Source organism: Mustela putorius, unplaced genomic scaffold, assembly GCF_011764305.1.
Source record: "Mustela putorius furo isolate JIRA1106 unplaced genomic scaffold, ASM1176430v1.1 tig00003899_pilon_pilon_pilon, whole genome shotgun sequence".
Taxonomy (NCBI): Eukaryota; Metazoa; Chordata; class Mammalia; order Carnivora; family Mustelidae; genus Mustela; species Mustela putorius.
Window position 1 is genome coordinate 2,072,670 of NW_025422048.1, and position 21,003 is coordinate 2,093,672.

General features: G+C 44.3%; 1 protein-coding gene across 3 annotated transcripts in view; it reads right to left on the reverse strand.

Annotated features, from left to right (window-relative positions):
* Positions 1-4,782: 4,782 nt before the first annotated feature.
* The window catches only part of ZNF185 (zinc finger protein 185 with LIM domain), a 53,366-nt gene continuing 37,145 nt past the window's right edge, over positions 4,783-21,003 (reverse strand). For all 3 annotated transcript variants that reach the window (XM_004776662.3, XM_004776660.3, XM_004776663.3), the window contains 7 exons: positions 16,094-16,291; positions 13,380-13,490; positions 12,551-12,631; positions 10,472-10,543; positions 8,748-8,850; positions 7,982-8,080; positions 4,783-7,048 (listed from right to left, as the gene is read on the reverse strand). In XM_004776662.3, coding sequence (XP_004776719.1) covers positions 7,982-8,080; positions 8,748-8,850; positions 10,472-10,543; positions 12,551-12,631; positions 13,380-13,490; positions 16,094-16,291 — 664 coding nt within the window. In that variant the 3' untranslated portion in view covers positions 4,783-7,048. The remainder of the gene's footprint in view (positions 7,049-7,981; positions 8,081-8,747; positions 8,851-10,471; positions 10,544-12,550; positions 12,632-13,379; positions 13,491-16,093; positions 16,292-21,003) is intronic.

Sequence of the window (21,003 nt, forward strand, 5' to 3'; positions counted from 1 at the left end):
AACGCGGGAAGCCGAAGGCTTTGTGTTCGTGCTGCCCAGACCCCTGGAAAGCTGGTGGAATCTCACCCTTTTTCCTTTCCAATCGACAATCTCTGGTTTTCCCACAAATATCTTGGAACCTCTGCAACAGTAGCTGTACTAACTGAATAGATATGAAAATAAACTGAGGAGCTATTAAATATGTATCTGTACTGCAACATCAATCCAAGACTCCATCCGCACGCTGTCCCTGAACTTTGGCCTACCCCCAGCCTAAATCCCTTCTGAGAATAGGCTGGCCTCAGGGAAAAATATTCTCAAATATACTATGTGATCATGTCACGTTTCAGCCCACTTTTCCACATTCGGTTCTTCCTAGCCTTTCTTTCTCTTCTTTATAACAGAAAAACACTTTTTGCATAATCCAAATGCTTTCAGACCTTATGGTCACAGCACAGCAGTCTCCCTATTGCAATAATCCCTCTCCCCTCTAGTAGTTATTATTCTAAATAAAAGCTCTTCTTCCTAAGTCTATATTTTTTATTTGACAATACTTAACATACAATAACACACACCCAATTTAAGTGTACAGTCCAGTGAATTTTGATAAATGTACGCACATACACAATCACCATCCCAATCAAGATTCAGAATGTTTCCATCACTGCATCAAAGAGTGCGTACTGTATAATTCCACTTATGTAAAACCCTAAAAAATGTGAACTAATCCATAGTACAGAGAGATTACAAAAAGGCACAAGGAAAGAGGATGTATGCATTCACTATTTTAATGGGGTGATGGGTTAACAGATGTATACATATGTGAAAACTAACTGAGTACATACTCTTTAAACATGCTGTTTCTTATATATTAAATATCTATTAACAAAATTAAACACATACACTTTTTAAATATGCCTCACTTCTTATGTGTTAAATATCCATTAATAAAGCTGTTAAAAATAGGAATATGAATGGACCCCTCTTGCACTGTTGGTGGGAATGCAAACTGATGCAGCCAATCTGAAAAACAGTATGGACATTCCTCAAAAACTTAAAAATAGAGCTACCCTATAACCCAGCAATTGCAGTCCTAGGTATTTATCCAAAGGATCCAAACATCATGATCTGAAGTGGCACATACACCCCAATGTTCATAGCAGCAATGTCCACAATAGCCAAACTGTGGAAAGAGCCCCGATGTCTATTGACAGATGAATGGATAAAGAAGATGTGGTATATATATACAATAGAATATTCCTCAACCATCAGAAAAAATGAAATCTTTGCATTTGCAACAATGTGGATGGAACTAGAGGATATTATGCTGAGCAAAATAAGGCAGTCAGAGAAAGACAAATACCATATGATTTCACTCATATGTGAAATTTAAAAAACAAAACAGATGAACATAGGGGAAGGAAAGGAAAAATAAAATGAGATGAAAATTGAGAGGGAGGCAAAGCATGAGAGACTCTTAACTCTAGAGAACAAACTGACGGTTGCTAGATAGAATGTGGAGGTGATGGAGTAACTGGCAGATGGGCATTAAGGAGGGCACTTGATGGTATGAGCACTGGGTGTTACAGGCAACTAAATATAAATAAATATAAATAAAAATATGAATCTTCAAACAGTATTCAGAGAAAATGCCCTATAGTCATCTCTCACAGCCAGAAAAAACTTTAGAGAGAGACATACACATTTCCAAGGAGAAAGTAGGTACAGAAGGCACCCAGAGGAAGAGATTGTGCTGATCACATTACAAAGAATGCAGCAGACAAAAGGAGTACCTGGGATCACAGACAGCATCCATTGGCAGGGCCCAATTTTTGGAAGATATTCAGAGGGAACAGAATCCTACAGATGGTATTAGATAATATTAGATAAAAGGCCTGGCACACAAGTTACTCCCTGGAAGACAGCACTGTGCTGAAAGTGTTCAAAAACAGTGCATAATGAGGAGGGCCTGGAGAATGGGTCTTTCACAGAACAGATGGCGTGGTAGAAAACATTCACAGGCAGAGAGCATGTTGCAGAGGCCATTCGTGTAGAAGAAGGCTGGGTAAAGATAGTGTTAACAGGGAAGCTCATCAGGAAAGCAGTGCCAGTCTTTCTCAAGCAGAAAGGCTTGAAAACAGGGAATCAGTTGTTTACACAATGAATATAAGGCTGAAGATGCAAAGATCAAGGAGGCTGCCACTGGCACACAAGAGGAAAAAAATTAATGATTGCAGCATACCAAAGGAATGTCATGGATGATCTTCAGCAAGTTTCCCAGAAGCCACTGGGAAAAAACATGTGCACCCTATTTTTGACACCCCAGTGTCCATTGGTGCTGCCAGAGAACAAGGGCTTCTTCTCTTCTGCCTTCCAAATTTGGTAAAAGTATCTCTCAGAGTACTTGAGTATCTGGAGGACTGAGCCCAGAAACATGCTGATGATGTATTCTAGGATGCATATTTCTTAGGATTTCCCTTATATTGAGGAAGGAATGTACAAAGAGGAAAGCATTCTGCCTAGTTGCTAACAGTCAGTCTCACGTGGCTCACCTCTTTGACCACCCATCACCCATAATACTCTTCTATCCATATTTTTCTCTTAAATGATCAATAGCAACACTATGCTTCATATAGGTAACTATGACTTCACCTTCTCCAAGAACGGGTGTCAAAAATCCCACTGGGCACACTCTCATTTTCTGGGGGACGTCTGTTCCTTTTCTAGTTCTGTTACAATCACACTTTTATATGCTGTAATCCATAGACTACATTATAAGATTAAGCATCCTCCACACAATTTAAATGAAGATTAATCATTATTACTAATAATTACAACGTCCTTCTTCCACCAGTGTTTCAAGTTCCCTACGACCTCATTCAGGTGGCTGTGGTTGTTTACCTGGTAGGGAGATACAAATCTTCATTATTGACCCTTAGCGGTCCCCCCTGCATGAGTCACTATAGTTTTCCATGAACTTATACTCTCAGAGCATCAGTCTCCTAGGTTGCAGACATGGTCCTTCCTGCCCCCACTGTGTAGCAGCAACCCTATTTCCCCTTGATGATCAGGAGCAATCAACCACCCAGTAACCCTCTTCTTTGTTTGTTCAGTAGAATGAGGAGCCCCAAATTGCCAGGTGGCAGTATAACTTTCTATTCAATGAAACCAGTGTTGGTTCCCCTGGTGAAAGCCTTCCTTCCTTGGGACCTTCACAGAAAGACGATATTGTACAAAGAAGCATCACAAAAGTAATGCATTCCATGGAGACTCACAGGGAGAAGACATTCATAAGCAGAGTCCTTACAGGGCACATGAGTATGAATGGCTTTGGGGCCCTCACAAGTGTAGATCCATGGGGGAGGACACCAGTCCTGAGATCAACCTGCTTGATAGAAACCTGATATGCTAAGTGATTTTTGAAAATAACACTACTGTATTTCTCTTTAAGGTATTCGTGTTTTATACTGTCACCAAGAGAGTCCTAGAAATATCTGGTTAGGAGCTACTGATGTAGTCCTTGTCTTTTGAAGTAGTAAAACCTCTTTTCCCTTTCCCAATTGTGTTCCTGTAGCTAAGGCAGTGCCTGAGGTTGGGGTGAGATACTAGCTCCAGGGACACTAGTTCAATAGCTAGTGAACATTGGTTCCAAGGTCCCTGCTCAGCAGTGGAAGGAATCCTCTGTCATGTCTGCTATCTTTGGATAGACTTTAAGGAAAAAAAAAAAAGTTTTATGTATTTGACAGAGAGAGACAGAGAGCATGCACACAAGCAGGGGGAGCAGTAGGCAGAGGGAGAAGCAGGCTCCCCACTGAGCATTGAGCCTGACACAGGGCTCAATCCCAGGACTCCGAGATCATGACCTGAGGTGAAGGCAGACACTTAACCCAACTGAGCCACCCAGGCACTCGCAGACTGACATTTTGATTGCTTTTTTTTGGGGGGGGGTCCCTTGGCTGGATCAAGGCATAGATAGCATGCAAATTGTATTTTTGGATACAAAACTCAGAAGCATGGATCACTTGACAGATAGAATGACAATTCAGCAGGATTCTATAGCACTGGCCTTAGTGAGCAAGATGAAAATCTTGACTATTGGAACAAATCTGGACCAATGGATTTGGATGTGTGTGTGTGTGTGTGTGTGTGTGTGGGCACCTTTGAGAGGTGTTTGAGAGATGCATATATTTAGAATTACTGTCAAAGAAGAGTTGGTGGGGCCAGGGGTGTTGAAATAGGAGAAGACTTGATGAAGGGAGAGCCTAATAAGCATTGTAATCTAATTTAGGGGTTGGCATATAGGAGAGGGATGATTACCAGTGGGCAATAGTTAAAGGGAAACAGATTCTAACTCAACTGAAAAATGCATTTTCTTTTTTTAGAAAAGATTTTATTTATTTACTTGAAAGACAGAGAGCATGAGAAGGGAGTGGAAGAGGGAGAAGCAGACTCCCTGCTGAGCTAGGAGCCCGATGTGGGACTCAATCCCGGGACTCCAGGGTCATGACATGAGCCGAAGGCAGTCGCTCAACCAACTGAGCCACCCAGGCACCCAAGAATGCATTTTCTGAAACTGGTCCTGTCCACAGGCAGAATGGGCTTTTCCTTCTGCCTCCTCCTCACCAGCTTGTGCTCTCTCTTGATCACTCTTTCTCTCTCATAAACAAACAAACAAGCAAATAAAATCTTTAAAGAGAAAAAGAAGAATGGCTTCAGGTAATAGGAGAAAACAAATTACACCGGCAAATATACCAAGTTAGTACACTCAAAGAAAGGAAACCTTAACATTGACAACATAGACACTTGTAATATCTCAACATTTATTTTAATTGTGTACATTAATCTGGGTTAAGCAAATATGATTAAAACACTAGACAATTAAAAAGAAGCAAAAATATAATGCAACCACATCTCTTAAATCTGCAGAATTCTGTGCCTTTTTAGACATGAAAGAGGCTGTTCTGAATAGAAAATTAATGTTGATTTTACAAGCTTTCTTTCAATTTCTTGCATATTGACTCTAAAACCCCTTTAAAGGCTAAGTGTATCTTAAAGGTGGAGAAGTCAGCCTATTTGGGACCTCTTTATCCTGTACTCCATCAACTGACTCAGGGTTGGTCCCACAATACGGAGCAGCCTTTCTTTCTCTTTTATTCATTCACTCAGCACCTGTGTATCAGTGCCTCCTAAGAGCCAAGTCCTACACTTGAAGAACACCAGCTCACATTTCGTGTTGGTACATGACATATTGTACAACGTTTCCCCTCCAATGCAAATCTAATGCACAGCTATGCAAATCAATGGGGCATTCCCCTCTGATCATCTGGTGGGAAGACAAATCCACCACCCAGTGTGCACAGGACTCACAAAGTGGAGAGAGATGGAGACATTTTCTAATCAAACCAAGAGAAGAGGCCTTCATTTTTTCATCCGAAAAACTCGCAGGTTGTTCCTTCTCTCGAGGACCTTACACAGGGATGTTGGTCCCAAGGGCAGAGAAACTTAGAGCCATGGATGGGCCTGCAATCTGTTTAGACACCCAACATGTTTCTGCGTTCCAGGCACCTGGGACCCAGTAGCTGCTGCTATCTTGGGATAGTCTGTAGTGAAAAATAAGTTACTGAAGGCCCTGGGCTCAGATCAGTTAGCTTACTGGGGTTTCCCTGCGTTGACACGCTCTTCTTTGGGAAGGTCTGTGAGTCAAATCTCTATCCAGTAGAGAAATCTGAGTTCAGAAGAGCATGTTAGTTCAGAGTTGTTTTCATGGAAACGGGAAGAGAGGGAGGGAGGGCCGATTGGCATTTGTGGTACTTTATGGGGAGACCTAGGATGCCCAGAGGAGAAGCATGATTTAATACTTTTCTGTCTTTGTAAGAAGAGTATGCCTCAGGGGAGGCCTGTGGAGGGCAGTGCTACCTGGTAAAATGAGATACACATAGTGCCCAATACACAGTCACTACTAAATCAATGCTTGGTATTGTGCTCACTGTTACTGAAGAGAACATGGGTTCTGGAGAGAGACAGCAATGGATCCAAACAATGCAATGACCACCTTCTGAGCCTCAATATCTTCATCTGTAAATTGGGAACAAGAAAACCCTCTGCATAGGATTAGTATGAGAATTAATGCCATCCCTTTGTGACAATGCCTGGTATGTAGTAAGGCCTTGAGAAATGTTAACCACTTTCCTCCTTTCTTGATCCGGCTGGAGTCTATACCCCTAAAACCTACTCTAGAAGATTTCCCTGTAACTATTGGGAATCGAAGGCAAAGGTATTAATCAATTATGAAGATCCAGACACAGAGGTTTCTTTGGCCAGTGGCCTCCTAAGAATCACACCCTATGGAATTTAAACTTAACTGTGTAGGTTGTCTAATACATGTCCACATGCCTATAGGAAAAGAAAAACACCTCAATTTATAGTGAAAAGGAGGAAGGAGAAGATAATTAAAATCTGCTGTATAATTCACTCAAAAGCAACTAGCTACTTTTAAATGTGTATGGAAAGTTAAAAAAAAAATATATATATATATATATATATATGCCAATCCCTAGCATTCAACGTCTGCAAATTACCCACCAGACATCATCAAAGATCTTCAACCTGGCCCCTCAGAAGCTTCAAGGGATCTCCTGCTTTCGAGTCCCAAAGATATACTTAGAGCTGTGACATAGAATGTGGGTTTGCTCTCTGTCCCAAAAGTCAGGACACACTGAAACCCATGCTCCCACCTACTGTACCAGGCCACCTTAACTCATCAGGAGGCCAACCTGTCTTAGGAAAGCTAAGATTAAATTCTTGTTCAATCCTTTTTTTCTTGGGCCTGAAATAAGACCATGGACATAAAGTGCTTTCTAAGTTATAAAAAGCTACACACATAAGTAATTATCATAGCATCATTAAGACACTCTACTGGATGTAAGCAGTTCAACTTGAGAGAGGGGCAAAAGCACGAAGAAATCAAATGGGGAGGGAGAAAGTGAGGGAAGAGGAGCCAGCAACTTGGGGCAACTGGGAACAGCCAAACTTGTCCAGGACTCATCAGCTTCTTCTCAGCTTGGAAGAGCTAAAAGAAAATAGTAGCAGCCATGAGATTGGAAATACACATCCAAGCCAATAACCAGTCTTTGGGTGGTTCTTCAGGTGGTTGATGTTTCTAGGCATTAGGAGTAACAGTCCAGGTTAATGCAGAACAGGCCTAGAGAGAAGGCAGAAGGTAGAGAGCCTGACTGCTACCCATTCCCATTGCCTTCAAGGTAGATAATTCTAGCTGAGGAGGTGCTAAGGAGAAGGGGTTGCCAGGATCTGGACAGGCAGCGTCCTACGGGCTCCAGGCCCCATGCAGCTCAGACACTGAGGTCAATTCTGCTGGCTTTTGCATGCAAACCTGTCTTCAGGCTGTGTTGAAAATGCAGTCTGGAGGCTGCCCAAGCAGCCCTTCCTGGTTAGGCCAGCCACAGGATGGCACCATCCCTGCCCACACATGCACTATCCTGCTGCTGGTCCCCCACCTGTATCTTGTTTTATTGAACACCTTGGATTTTGAGTCCTGATCTGATGTTGTACAAGCAAGAGTGGAGGCAGCCCAAGGGAAGGTAGCAGAGATCCCTGGATTTGAATTCAAAGTCCTGGGTGAGGTCCTGATTCTGTCATCCAGTAGCTAGGTGTTTCCCCAGGCCCTTCTCCTTTTTAGGTCTTTATCTGCTTGCCCTCAAATGAGGTTAACAACACAGGCCTGGCCAGCATCCCAAGATAGCTGGAGGGCTCACCTGAGGTGGTTCATGGAAGGTGCTTCTTGAGAGGAAGAGACCATGACCCCTGCAACTTAGAAGTATATGTGGGGAGGGTATTTATCTGTGCCACCTAAAGCTTCAAAGTCTCATAGGGCTTCCCTAAACATAAAGGTTAAGAGAGATAAGAATATTCTGGGTTGAGACTCGAGGAGAGACCAGGGCACATTTCTTTCCCCTAATAAATTTTCTGGCTCCTTGGCACCCACCTAGAAGAGCTTCTCATAGCATTTCCCGCAATGGACGGTGTCACGGTGGATGAAGATCTGATCCAGGAGCTCCCCCATTGGTTTACTGCAAACCCCACACTGGAAGAGAAAACAAGCTGGATGTCAACATGTAAATGAAGCAATGGCAATGGGATCACACAGGAGCTAGGAGCTAGGAGCCCAGGTTTCAGAAATGGGCCTGAGTTTGAGCCCTAAATCCACTCCTTATTAGCTGGATGAGCTTGGGGAAGTTGCTGAGTGTCTCTTTCTTCATATACAAAATAAGCACAGTGGCAGGTTAGCGTGCGGATATAGTGAGGTACTCAAACTGGGGTCATACACCAAGGAAGTCATTGCTGTTATAGGAGGGCTGTGGGAATTTAGTTGTGACATTTAAGGTCCAAAGAAGGTGATCTGAAAATCTAATAAAAGGGAAGGCTATCATAGGGGTATAGCTCTGCCGTCCTCATGACTCTTACACCTGCCACTCTAGTGGCCACCTACAGAACAAGAGTGGCCAGCTATCTGCAGCAGGCCTTCTTGCAGTCGGGTCTTGAAGAAGAGGAATCATGAGTCTCCAGGTGTCTGGGTCTCCAGTGATCTCCAAGGCTACCCTGCACTGAGCCTTCTGCTCGTTCAGCTCCGAGTCCTGCCGCACCTCTGACATGGAGCACAACCACACAGAGAACAAGCCTTCTTTTCACTCTTTGATCCAGAAGGCTCCCTAACTCTGGACCATGCTAGCAGTACCACCCTTCTTCCTTACCTTAAAGCAATAGTCATGGCAGCAGATGCCAAGATGCTCTAGGGTAATCTTCGGACAGTCTCTGATCTCCTGGTTGCAGTAAGTACAGATCCTTCCACTTATTCTGTGAGATTAAAAACAAGACCTTGGCAGTCAGGCTGGCACGCAGACTACTGACGTGACTAGATGCCCAGATACTCAGCCTGCCCTCTTTGTCTGTAGTGTGCAGTTGGTTGCATATCCCTGGGCTGGACTGGATCTCGGCCCACAATAGACCCTAATGATATTTCCAGAAGGTGGTCATGTATCTTTGCCCTATTTGCAATCATATGACGACCAGAAGACTTCCTGGTATGATTCCTACTCCAGGCAGCTTGCCTCTCCCTGACCCCTTGCTTAGCATCCTGGGGGCACGAACCCCCTCTAGAACAGGAAGACCCATGTCTTCCTCTATAGGAGACATGCCCTTGTATGCCGTACCTGGCCCCGCCTTGATGGCCCTTCTCTTCATGCCTGTGACCAGTAAACCCTGCTTCTCAGATCCTATACTCTTGAACCTACCCTGCCGCATGATACTCCAAGGACCATCACAAAGACAGTATGGCTGCAGAGCCTGCTGGGAGCTCATGTTGAAGTTCTAGATACTAACCTCTAGGTCGCATGTCTCCCCACTTTAAGGATCCCTGCCTTTGTCCTTGAGAGTCACCCCTGCCTTTCTTCCCAGAGAGAGCCTGATCAAAGTACCTGCCTGCCCTGATCCTTCAGGTGTAAACTGGGAATGCTTTCTTTTAGAGATCTGAGTATGCTTTTGATGGGAACTAGGGGTGGTGCTACCGACCTGAAGCCACATAGGCTCCTCCCTTCAAGGGCCCAGAATTACTGTGAGCATCTCAGTTTTGGTCCCTCTTTATGCTCCTGGACCAGGGCTCAGTCTCTTGACAGTGTTGTTAGGGACTCCTTCTTTCCTCAAGGCCCTGTTCCCGCCATGTATTTTGACATTACCAGTTTCAGCTCACAGGCGGATAATACAGTAGAAACATCTCTGACCTAGGAGTAGTCGCGGACCTGGGGTTTTGTCCTGGCTCTGCCACTAACTCACTGTGTAACATATGGCACATTACTTATTCCTTCCAGTCTTGCTTCCTCCACTGTGACCTGAGTGAACTGCATCTCTAAGAGTCCTTTCTCTTCCGTTTCAAGAATTTTAAAATAGGACTTCTTTATCATTAAGACCATCCTGTGACCACTGTTATCCAGTGACAGCTTTTGAAACTCCTCAATGGGACACTTTCTGCAGCTTCATTCAATTCAAATGAATGGTTCTGTCTGGCTTCTTGATGACAGCAACCCAGTTTTCTTAATTTTCCACCCACCACTCCCTTTTGTAGGTTAGCTTTTTTAAATATCTGGTCATATGTGCATGTTTCTTAAGTGATCATTTATGTTCTAATCCCAAGGGCCTTTCCTGCTGACATGAGCTCCCTGGCCTTTCAGACACCACCATCTGCCTTCAGTACCCTTTGAGTTTGCCTTCTGGTCTTAGCTGGGTTTAAAGGTCACCAAGAATGCCACGAATGTGACATCCCAGTAAGGGAAGCACCATCCAAGGAGTGGTGTGAGAGATCTGCAAGTGGACCAGAAGCAGCCAAGCGGAAGACAAAAGCAAATGGACTTAGTGTGGAAATGTCCCTCAGTTGTTTCTTCTCTAGAGACCTGAGAGCTCCCTGGTAAGATAGTAGACTTACCTTTCAGAGTACAGAGAGCTGTCACATGCAGGTTTCTTCTCCACGTCACATGAGTCTCCAGTGTTTCTAATACTGCAGAGAGTGTGATGGGGAAGAGGAGGGAAGAAGATGGGAGCCAGTCATGAGAGGAAAGGCTTTGCTGATATTATTAACCTTGTGGCCACAAGCTGAGACATGACTCTACGTGACCTGCCATCATCTGTTATGCTGAGTGGCAGCGGAAGCTTTGAACTTCATGCCAGGGAGGCATAATTCTCTTGGAGAAGAGCCTTTCCAGTGGGGGACAAAGGACACCTGCCACGCTGAAGAAGATGACAAGAGGAATGGCTGCAATTCATTGACCAGCTGGATGGGATCAGGGCTTTTCTTCCCACATACGTGACTACCTTATAACGTGACAGTCACCAGGAGTCCACTCACAGCAGAAACCAGGCATTAGGAATGGGAACAAATAAAAGAAGGAAACATTCTAACATACTACCTATGCTTGAGTTACAGGGGGATTGAGAAGAAGGTTTTTTTTTCCTTTTTGTATCTTCATTTTTCAATAATGTGACTTTTGATAATAAACACACATGGTTTTTGGTTTTTTTTTTTTTTTTAAGCCATATTGCCAGGAAAGTGTGACTAGCTACAAGCCATAGGACACACTTTAGTGATACTGCCTTTCTCACAGGATTCATGTGGTGCCCTTAAGAGGTAGCCAGAAAAAGGGCTGTGCAGAGGTTAAGTGACCTGGAGTAAGCCATGAGCTAGAATTTCATCCCAGGTTCTGTTTTGTTTTTGATTTTAGCATTAAGTTTATCTCTAAGCTTCCTGGAAGGTAAAGCAAAAGAGGAAATCACACTAGACTATACAATCTTCCAATAAAGAAACTCTACTGTTTTTTTCATAAGATACAACATTTTAACTGACTGTAAAATTCAATTTTAAAATAAATTTAATTGTCAGACTGTGTAAGAATTAAATCTAACAGAGTGGTGCCAATGGGAAAAGAAAAACCAAGAGTACAGTCAAGTGACACTCACAGATGCAAATGCTAGATGGCAAGGAGAGCTCCCTGAAAAAAATTTTAAAAAGGCCGTAGAGACAGAAAACAGATCCATGGTGGCCAGGAGCTGTGGATGGTGGTATGGGGGGTTGCTAATGGGTATGGGGTTTCCTTTTGCAGTGGTGAAAATGTTCTGGAATTGGATGGTGTTTATGGTTGCAAACATGGTGAATGTACCAAACACCACTGAATTATATACTTAAAGAGTGAATTTTATGAGATAGGAGTTGTATTTCAAAAAAGTTATTGATAAAAACCACCCTAAGGAGTTACAGATGAAGAAACTAAGGTTCAGGAAGACAGAGCATCAAAAATGACCCAACCAATGGGGTCAAGCTGGGGCTTGAACTTGACACCTATGGTCATTATTCCACAGTACCAGTGAAAGCTGGTTCAGAATCCCCAGAGGCCCAATCCTGAAATGAGGCCATGATGTTCCTCTCTGTTACTAAAATCTTCATCGTAGCAGTGAGATGATGTGTCATAAAAAAAAAAAAAAAAAAAAAAGACATTCCCAGAGGAATGCTGTCTCAATGCGGATTACTTTTTAACTGAAGGTGGCATGAAGATATCTTTCAGATGATGAGTGAAAAGTTGTGCATATAGCAGGACCTGCAGTCAAGCATGTCAAATGTGAGGCGTCCCGGCATGCTGGAAAAAGCATGGGAGCTTGAGAGAGGAGCCCTGAAATACAATGGAATTAACTAGGTAAAAAGTCCCTAAGGGCCTCACCAACTCTGTAAAGAGCAATGCTTTCAGAATTTTACTACAGAAAGCTTGTCTGCCAAGAAACAAAGCCAGATGGAAAGAGATGGCACTGGAAGTGGGGTATAGGATGAATTAACAATAGAGGGGGGACACAAAGGCACGGATTCAGGTAAAACATCTTGAAATTCATAAATCATGACTGTGGGCGATTACAGCATTCACCCACTCAACAAATGATTACACAGAAACAACCCTGGGCCAAGCCCCAGAAGAGGTACTGAGGATTCAGGACAATGGAAGGATTTGGGACTCGCTCTTACCTGCTGAAGCATGAAGACACTGGCTTCCCGGAGGATACCTCACTAGCATTCATGTATTCCTTCACAAAGAGAATCCCTTTGCTGTAGAAGGAGCACAGTAGAACAGAAAGAGGTATACTGAGAGATGCCAGGGGACAGGGCCTGGCCCAAAGGAGGGGTCCAGGGCTGGGAGGGTTCCCACCTGGTTTGAAGGTAGGGAAAGACACTTCTGGTCAATCCTGGGGATGGAAGTGCTGATGGGCTCTAGCCACCACCAGGCAAGGAAAATGGCAAACAGGAGCTGTTGCCCTGCTGAGCCCACCGTGGACTGGGCTGAAACTGAAGCCTGTGGGTTCAGCTTTCTATGTGAAGATTTGAGAACCCTAGAAAAAAGCTCCTGGAATCAATGTCAATATGCTTTCCTTCTTCATGCGGATCTCTACGCTATGGGAGGCTTGTGCCCCACATCCCCAGACTCCAGTACAGTGAACTTTCCGTCCTTCTGACTGCATTTTCTTTCCCTTTTATCTGGCGCAGGAGAGCCTCAAAGCTGCAGACATAGACGGTTGGTCCTTGCCATGGTGTGTGAACCTCCACCAACAATCTAATCTCTCCCTTCTCAGTCCTAGATAGGTCCCTGGCAACACTGGACATCTGCCTCATGTTGGGCTCACCATGGCCCTGAATTTGGCCTTTATCAAGCTGGCTTGATGTTGTCACAAGGACCTCGGATTTCGCTGCCCCGCCCTCCACCTCCTCAGTCTCCCTGCAATAATGGGATAAAACCCCAGTTCTTTAGCTCTAGGGAGGGTATAGCCCAGAGAACACTTTGCAGGTTGTCTCTTCTTACCTGGATGAACTGGAGTCCAATGCACTTGGAGAGGCTGGGACATAAACATGAGGCTGCTCAGGAGAGGCAGTGACGGTAACAGCGACCATACCGTCTGAGGGGTTGCTTATCCTGAAGGAAGGAAATGGAGGGTGAGTGTGTAAACATCGAGAGCTGACATCTTCCAGCATCAAACGGGGTTTGGGGGGCCTCCCCCTGAGACTGCCACTTCAAGGAGTTTAAAAATATGCTAATGTGTTTAAACAACCCGTGCAAATCACTGAGCTTGTGTTTTATAAGGTTCCTGAGATAGTGGGTGGAACCCCTTACTTTACAGATAAGAAAACCCAGGCGAAGTGACCAGGTAACATTGAGAGTCAGTGGCAAGACTTTAATTTTAGAGTATCCTTCCCCAGTACAGCCAAAGGCCTTGACCTGTAACTCACTTGATTTGAAGAGAGTATGAGGACTACCAGGGCCTTGACAGACACAGTCCAGCTCACCTTACTGCTGGATGGGACAGCCCCTTCATAGTATCAAGCTCTACCCCCTCATACTCCAGAGAACTCTTTGGAGAATAGAGTGGATGCCCCTCACTCTAGAAGGCATCTGCCATGGGCAGAGGCAAGAAATTGACAGGTGTGATGGTTTGCCTGACTTTCCCTCCCTTGGCTGTACACACAGCTGTTGGCCTGAGATCTGACCTCCTAGCTAACTCACAAGGTTTTTTTTTCTGACCAGGCCTTTACCTGCTCTCATTCTGCCCTCTGTAGGTCAGGGTATTCTGGCGGGCACTGCCACTGTCCCCCCTCGCCACTGTATGCCATCCCCTTTACATATACCCACTCTTCAGTGGCCTTGGGACAGCTCTATGGGCACACACTGTCCTGGGCTGAATTTGGCTTCTTTCCAACATGTTGCTGCTCAGACCAACCTCTGGCCTGGGCTCTGGGGCCACTGGAGCCACTCCCTTGCTAGAGAATCCAGTGTCCAAGAACACAACTAGTTCAAGGGTTGGGGGCGGGTAACAAGCCTAGCTCCCCAGTCTCATCTTTGCAAACTGAATCGCTAGACATACTGACTGATCTGTCTCGTACCTTTGCACATACCACCACCTTCTTCTCCTCTGGGACGCCCTTCTGGACTAGTTGCTCTCTCACCCTGTTTGTGCCCAGTCACCCTGTGCCTATTCCTAGGTCACCTCATGGTATAGGAATGAGCCATAGAAACTCGAGGAGGTGGGTTATCTGGGAGGAGAGGCCCCACGGGAACCTGGAAAGACAGATAGGAGATAAAATACAAAGCTAGAGGGTTAGAGAAAAAGACTTCGAGAGGAAGGCACAACTAGCAAGTGTCTGGCGTCCTGTGGTCCACACCCAGCACAAGAGTTGAAGGGGCAGTAGAACCGAGCAGGCAAGGTAAGAAAACATCCCCTGGGGATCCTTCTATGACTGCAATGTAAGAAGTGACGGACTTCCACCAGGTCAGGTGACATCCCATCTCCCTCTCATGGTCTCCTCCTTCTAGTCTACGAGCCTAGGCCTGCCCGCCTGGTCCCCTCTCCATCCTCACCTCACTTCCTCCCCTCCAACCACAGAGCCCTTTCAGTCTTCTCCTCAACGCCCTCTCCCATCTTGGTCTCTGTACATGCTGCCCACTGTGTCTTCCCAGGTCCCTTCCAGTCTGGCTCCTCCCTAGGCTTCAGGTCCCGACTGCACTCTCCCCTTCTTAGCAGAAAAGCTCTCCCCAACCATCCTAGCTACAATACCCCCTGTCCTGGCCTATCTCCATTAGAGGACCCAGTTTCTTTCTTTTCTGGACTTATCCCAGACAGAGAGGCACCAGATACAGCACAGTGCTAAGTAGTAAAGGCTCTGGACTCTGCTTTCTAATCCCTGTTAAGCCACTGCCTGGCTGAATGACTGTTGGCAAGCTAGTCAACCTTCCTCTACTTCTGTTTGTGTTCTTTAGATCTGAGATAATAATACTACCTCCACTGTATGGTTGGCCTGAGAATCACGTGCACAAGAACAGTGCCTGCAAAGCCATGATGGTTATCATTATGGTGTTACTGCCATTGTGTTTATTCGCTGGTGCACCATGTGCTCCCTGAGGGTGAATGGGCAGGGCCTTTCTTTGCCTTCTTGTTCAATGTGTGTGTGGATGCTACCTACAACTGGCTCACAGGAGATACTCATACAGTCTCTAGGCCCATAGCTCTTGGTTATTTCCAAACTCATGGCCACCTTGTGGAAAGATCTCCAGAGAGGAAAGGGAGCACCCAAATGTTGCCATGCAAGCCGCGCTGGCTGTCAGTGATGGCAGAGGAAGAGTTCATCTCACATCTTTTATCTCCTGGGAGCTCCCATTCACAGAGCAACACATCTTCCTCAGAGATCTTCCATCTCCATTAATGGCAGAGGCACTCCATATCCTCTCCCGACCCAGATTTTCATGCTCTGAATGGCTGCCAGAAAGCATGGTAATCTGTGCACTTTCTTTGTTCCAGGCTTGGTCTAACAGATAGGACGCAATAGCTCCAGATTGAAGCCCAATAAGACCTATCCCTGGGGCATTCATTGCTGGTCACCTTCCCACTACCTCTTAGCCACTCACACCTGCAGAGAGTAACAGATTTGCCAAACATGTTAGAGTTTGTTCTGCATGGCGGCACATCAAAAAAAAAAAAAAAATCCCTGGGCTATAACAGGGGCCCAGCACAGCATAACCCTTACCTGCTGGCCTGGCTGTCCAGTTCCACAAGCTGCTCAGGTCTTCTGGGGCTGCTCTGTGGCTCTGGCGTCCTGGGGGATGCAGGCTGCTGGGAGGGTGCAGCTGGGTCTCCCTGGCCACCTCTCAGGGCTGTGGGCTTCTCCGGCCAGGTCTCTCCCACCTTGGCAGCCACATTCTTCTCTTCAGAACCAGCCAAGGTGCTGAGGAAGAATAAATATCTTTATGGAGCAAGTGCTTTGGGACCAGTCCTCCTCTACCCAATGCTTGTTGATGGTACCTCCTGTGGCCACAGTGGGCTCTTCTTCCAGAAGATGGGGAAGAGAAGAGCCTAGTACGGCCCCCACCACACAGACCAATCTTTCTTGTCTTTGGGAGAACCCCAGGACTACTGATTCCCTCCCACTTGACAGAGTCTGTGAGAACACATGATGACTTCAAAGAGGTTTTGAAACAAACAGGGGCTCCTGTCCCCCTTCTCCCACTGCCACTTTCTTTTCTCCAAGCCCTCCCCATCCCAGTTCATCTGTCCTGCCTAAAGCCTCAAGCCATCTGGTCTTCTCGCCAGGCCCTGGTGCTCAGAAGAATTAAGAACACAGGCAGCCCCACATAGGCCCAGCTCTCTTAGAAGGAGCTTCTTCCCTAGGCTCCCCTGGCGGGCTGGGTGAGGGTGACAAAAGGGAAACAGTATCATTTTGCTCGCTAATTTTCAAACAGGCCAGTGACCCCACAATAGGTCACCAACACCCAAAGACTCCTAGCCAAACCAGAAATGTGTGACTCAGCCCCATTTGTGATCCTCGCGTGCCATCTGCTGGATGGCGTGGGCAAGACAGCAGCTTAAAGCATGCTGAGATCTATCTTGTCGAGGGCAGCCATTTTCCCTGTTGATGGTCAACAGGGTTGACCCTGTTGGAGGGTCGGAGCTCTCGGCTGCAGAAAATGGTGACACATGTGGATGCACACACGCTGAAATGTGTAGGAGCACAGCACATGCACAAGTAGGCACATTCATATTGTTGTGCCAGCTTTATTTTCACAGTTGGTAGTAATTTGTCCTTTATTGCTAAGTAATCACAGCTATTATTATGAGTCAATCGCATTTTCATCCCCTTGTTACAGATGAACAATCTGGGGTGAGGGTCCCTTTGCAGCTCATAAATGGCAATCAAAGGGTGCCTGGGGGCCTCAGTTGGTTAAGGGTCTGCCTTCAGCTCAGGTCATCAGGTCACGATCCCAGGGTCCTGGGATCCAGACCCATGTTGGGCTCCTTGCCCAGTGGGTCGCCTGCTTCTCCCTCTCCCTCTGCCTGTCACTCCCCCTCCTTGTGTTCTCTGTGTGTCTGTCAAATAAAGAAATAAAATCTTTTTTAAAAAGACCCTCCTCAACCTCAGTTTCCTCCCCCACAACAGCCAAACATGGCAGAGCTGTGCACACTCACTCTTGTGACTTCTTCATTCCTTTTCCCTTGTCAACTACCCCCCTGAAGTTACAACTGTTTCCCAATATCCCAAATTATCTGTGCCCAGCACCACTATGTGCTCCTTTAGGTCCGGGCACCCACTGGGGGCTCTCCAGGATCTCAGGTATCCCAAAAGCAAACATCTGAAGCTGAAAAACGTAATTTGAATGCTGTAGATATTTTATCCAGGCAAAAGAACCTTGAAACACCACAAAGGCAGTTTCTCCTTGGTCCACCCCTCCAAACTTAGTCTACAGTCTCTATAAGATTATTATTAGGACAAAAAAACTTCCTTTTAAAAAAAAGATATTATTTTTATTTATTTGACAGAGAGAGATCACAAGTAGACAGAAGCAGGCAGAGAGAAAAGGGGAAGCAGGCTCCCCGCTGAGCAGAGCCCAATGCGGGCTCCATCCCAGGACCCTGAGATCATGACCCAGGCCGAAGGCAGAGGCTTTAACCCACTAAGCCACCAGGCACCCCAGGACAAAAAAATTTCTTAAAAGCTTCCTTTACATACATTAGTAGGAACTGTTACCCTTCATGTTGAGCAGGTAACCTCAATTTGTCCCATCTGCCATAAACACAACTGTCATAAAAAAAAAATAAAGTGGGGCAAAGATGAGAGCCACCACTTATAAAACCAGTGAGTTTTGTGGCTGGATGTTTATAATTGATTCATGGCTGAAAATTTAGAATTAAAGTCATGAGATCTCTCTTTTTCTGTCTGTATGTTTATGTATATATGTATGCTATATATGTGTAATATGTTCCTATCTCTGGAAAGTATACCAAATTAACTTCTAAAGTCCCTTATCCTCTATTCCAAATGACACAGAGATAAATAAGCACTTATGCAAATTAAATATTCCTAAGACTTTCATAAAATAAATTCTAAATTTTGAATGTAAAAAATCAGTGTTCTTACAAAAACTAACCCAAATGTTTTAAAAATTCAAGTATAAGACATTTAGCTGAATCTTTGGCAAGCAAAACTAGTTTAACATTCCTAGTTTAATAAGAACAGCTATGTCTTGTGAGTTATCAACCTTACATATGATACAAGCACACATTTTTATTCTACTTGAGTATAATCTTCCTAAACTTAATGGATTTACTAGCCCAGTAAGCTGGTATTACATCTATTAGATGTTTAAGATTACAAAAAAACACATTTGCTTTTAATCAGACTGTCATTATTCTGATAAACTCTATTTCAACAGTAACTATGTTTTATAATATGTCAGCTTAAAGACAGTTTCCAAGATCTTCTTGGAAATTTAAAACCTTACATTCATGCTAAATTATATTAACAGGTATTCCCTAAAAACCTAGATAATTTCAAAGTAAGAAAAAATAGTACAACATTAGTTACTAAGCCTAAGTTTAAGTTTATATACTTTTTGCTGCTTATTTTTTTTTAGTACAGAGAGGCTGTAGATAGATTTCTTGATAAAGTCTTCATTTTTCCACATTGAAAAATTATATTATAAAAAGTATATAACTGAAAAATTTTATGAGATATATATTCATAAGCTTTACTAGTCTACTGTAAAATGCTGGTATATGACAAACAATTCAAAATGATCTACCTCCTACTTTTCTTTGTAAAACAGAAGTTACATTATTAATACTTAAAAATTATAATCAATATGTATAAATGAGACTACTAAAAATAATAACAGCAAAGGAGAACAACTTTAGGTTTTTTTTTTAAGATTTTATTTATTTATTTGACACAGAGAGGGAGATCACAAGTAGGCAGAGAGGCAGGCAGAGAGAGATAGAGGGGAGGAAGCAGGCTCCCTGCTGAGCAGAGACCCTGATGTGGGGCTCGATCCCAGGACCCTGAGATCATGACCTGAGCCGAAGGCAGAGGCTTTAACCCACTGAGCCACCCAGGTGCCCAAAGAGAACAACTCTGTATGCAAGGAATTCAAATCTATTTTTGTTATATAAATATAAATACATATTTTGTTATATTTTTGTAAGCATAAATATATATAAATAATATATTTTTGTAAATATAAGTTTTGTGCGGTTCCAAAAATTTTGCAAGATGAAAGGTAAATGGATATTTTTTAAATTATAAAAGATTTATAGAAAAGAACTTTTATTTGTTGTGGTTAAAATTTATTAAAGTTTAATGAGATTATTTATAATATTTTCAAAAAGAGCTAGTATCAAATGTTGTATGATATAAAACTAAAATTTGGCTTTCTCTCTGTTAAAATAAGATTTTCTTGAGCTGACTATGTAGCTCAGTCTGCTTCTCCCTCTGCCTGCTGTTCCCCCTACTTGTGGGCGCTCTCTTGCTCTCTGACAAATAAATAAAAAAAAATCTTTAAAAGCAAAAGAAAGAAATCCAGTATGTTCTTCCTCTATCCCCAGTTACAGTGTCGTTATCACTGTTGGTTTTCTGAAATGATAGCACTCATGAACTATAAAAATTAAAGCTTGCCGGGGTTCCTGGCTGGCTCAGTCAGTGGAACGTGAGACCCTTGATCTTGTGGTTGTAAGTTTGAGCCCTATGTCAAGTGTAGAAAGTACTTAAAAATGGAATGTTTAAAAAAAATAAAGTCTGCTAAACTGTTGGAAGAACTCAATCTCCCACGGCCTAAGGTTTTACCCTTAGCATCGAGTGTCCTCTGATCCTCTTCTGCTGGGTTACACCAATTCCCCCCATCTGAAATAGTGTTCACCCAGGAGAAATCCCTATTTTGTCTGGGCTCTGGAAGAGTTTAACTTGGTTAATTCAGACATTCTAAAATAAAAGGATTTTTCCAATCCTCTGTCCACTCTCCCTTACAATTCTGCTGTTATCATTGCGTACATCACTGCAGTTCTCAGTCGACCTCTCTCTACACTTCCTGGAATCCCAGGAAGTTAATCCTTATCCACTAGTAGGTTTGCGTTGACTGGCTTTCCTCCTGGTGTATGGCCAGACTGGGGCTGAGGGACTGCTTACTACTTCGGACTATTAGCAGAACTGGTCCTTAACCCCCTGGCTCACAAATTCCAAATGCCTCCCTTCCTGATGAGCCTAGTCTACTGAGATGCTATGAGTGGCCAGAACCAAAGACTGGAAATAGAAAACCCAGCTGGTTCTAGAAAGAAAACTGTCTACCCAGCACACTCCAGGATGCGGACTACTGGGAGGAAAAAAAGGAAGGACATTTTCAGGGTGTTGATGCACATCTTAGAAATAGAAGAGTGTTGCCAGCGCAACATATGCAGACCGGCCCAGGCAGAGCTTCCATCTCAAAGCCAGAACCTTGCCTCAGGTGCCCTTGTCTGTCAATTTGTGCTTCCTTGGCTTGGTATCTCCATGGATGGGGCATTGGCTCTATTGGCTCCAGGCAATGAAGCAGTAGCTTGGAGATAACCCGGCCACAACCTGGGCCAGAAGGACTCACACACCCCACCATGCCCATGGAGCCACAAATATGGCTT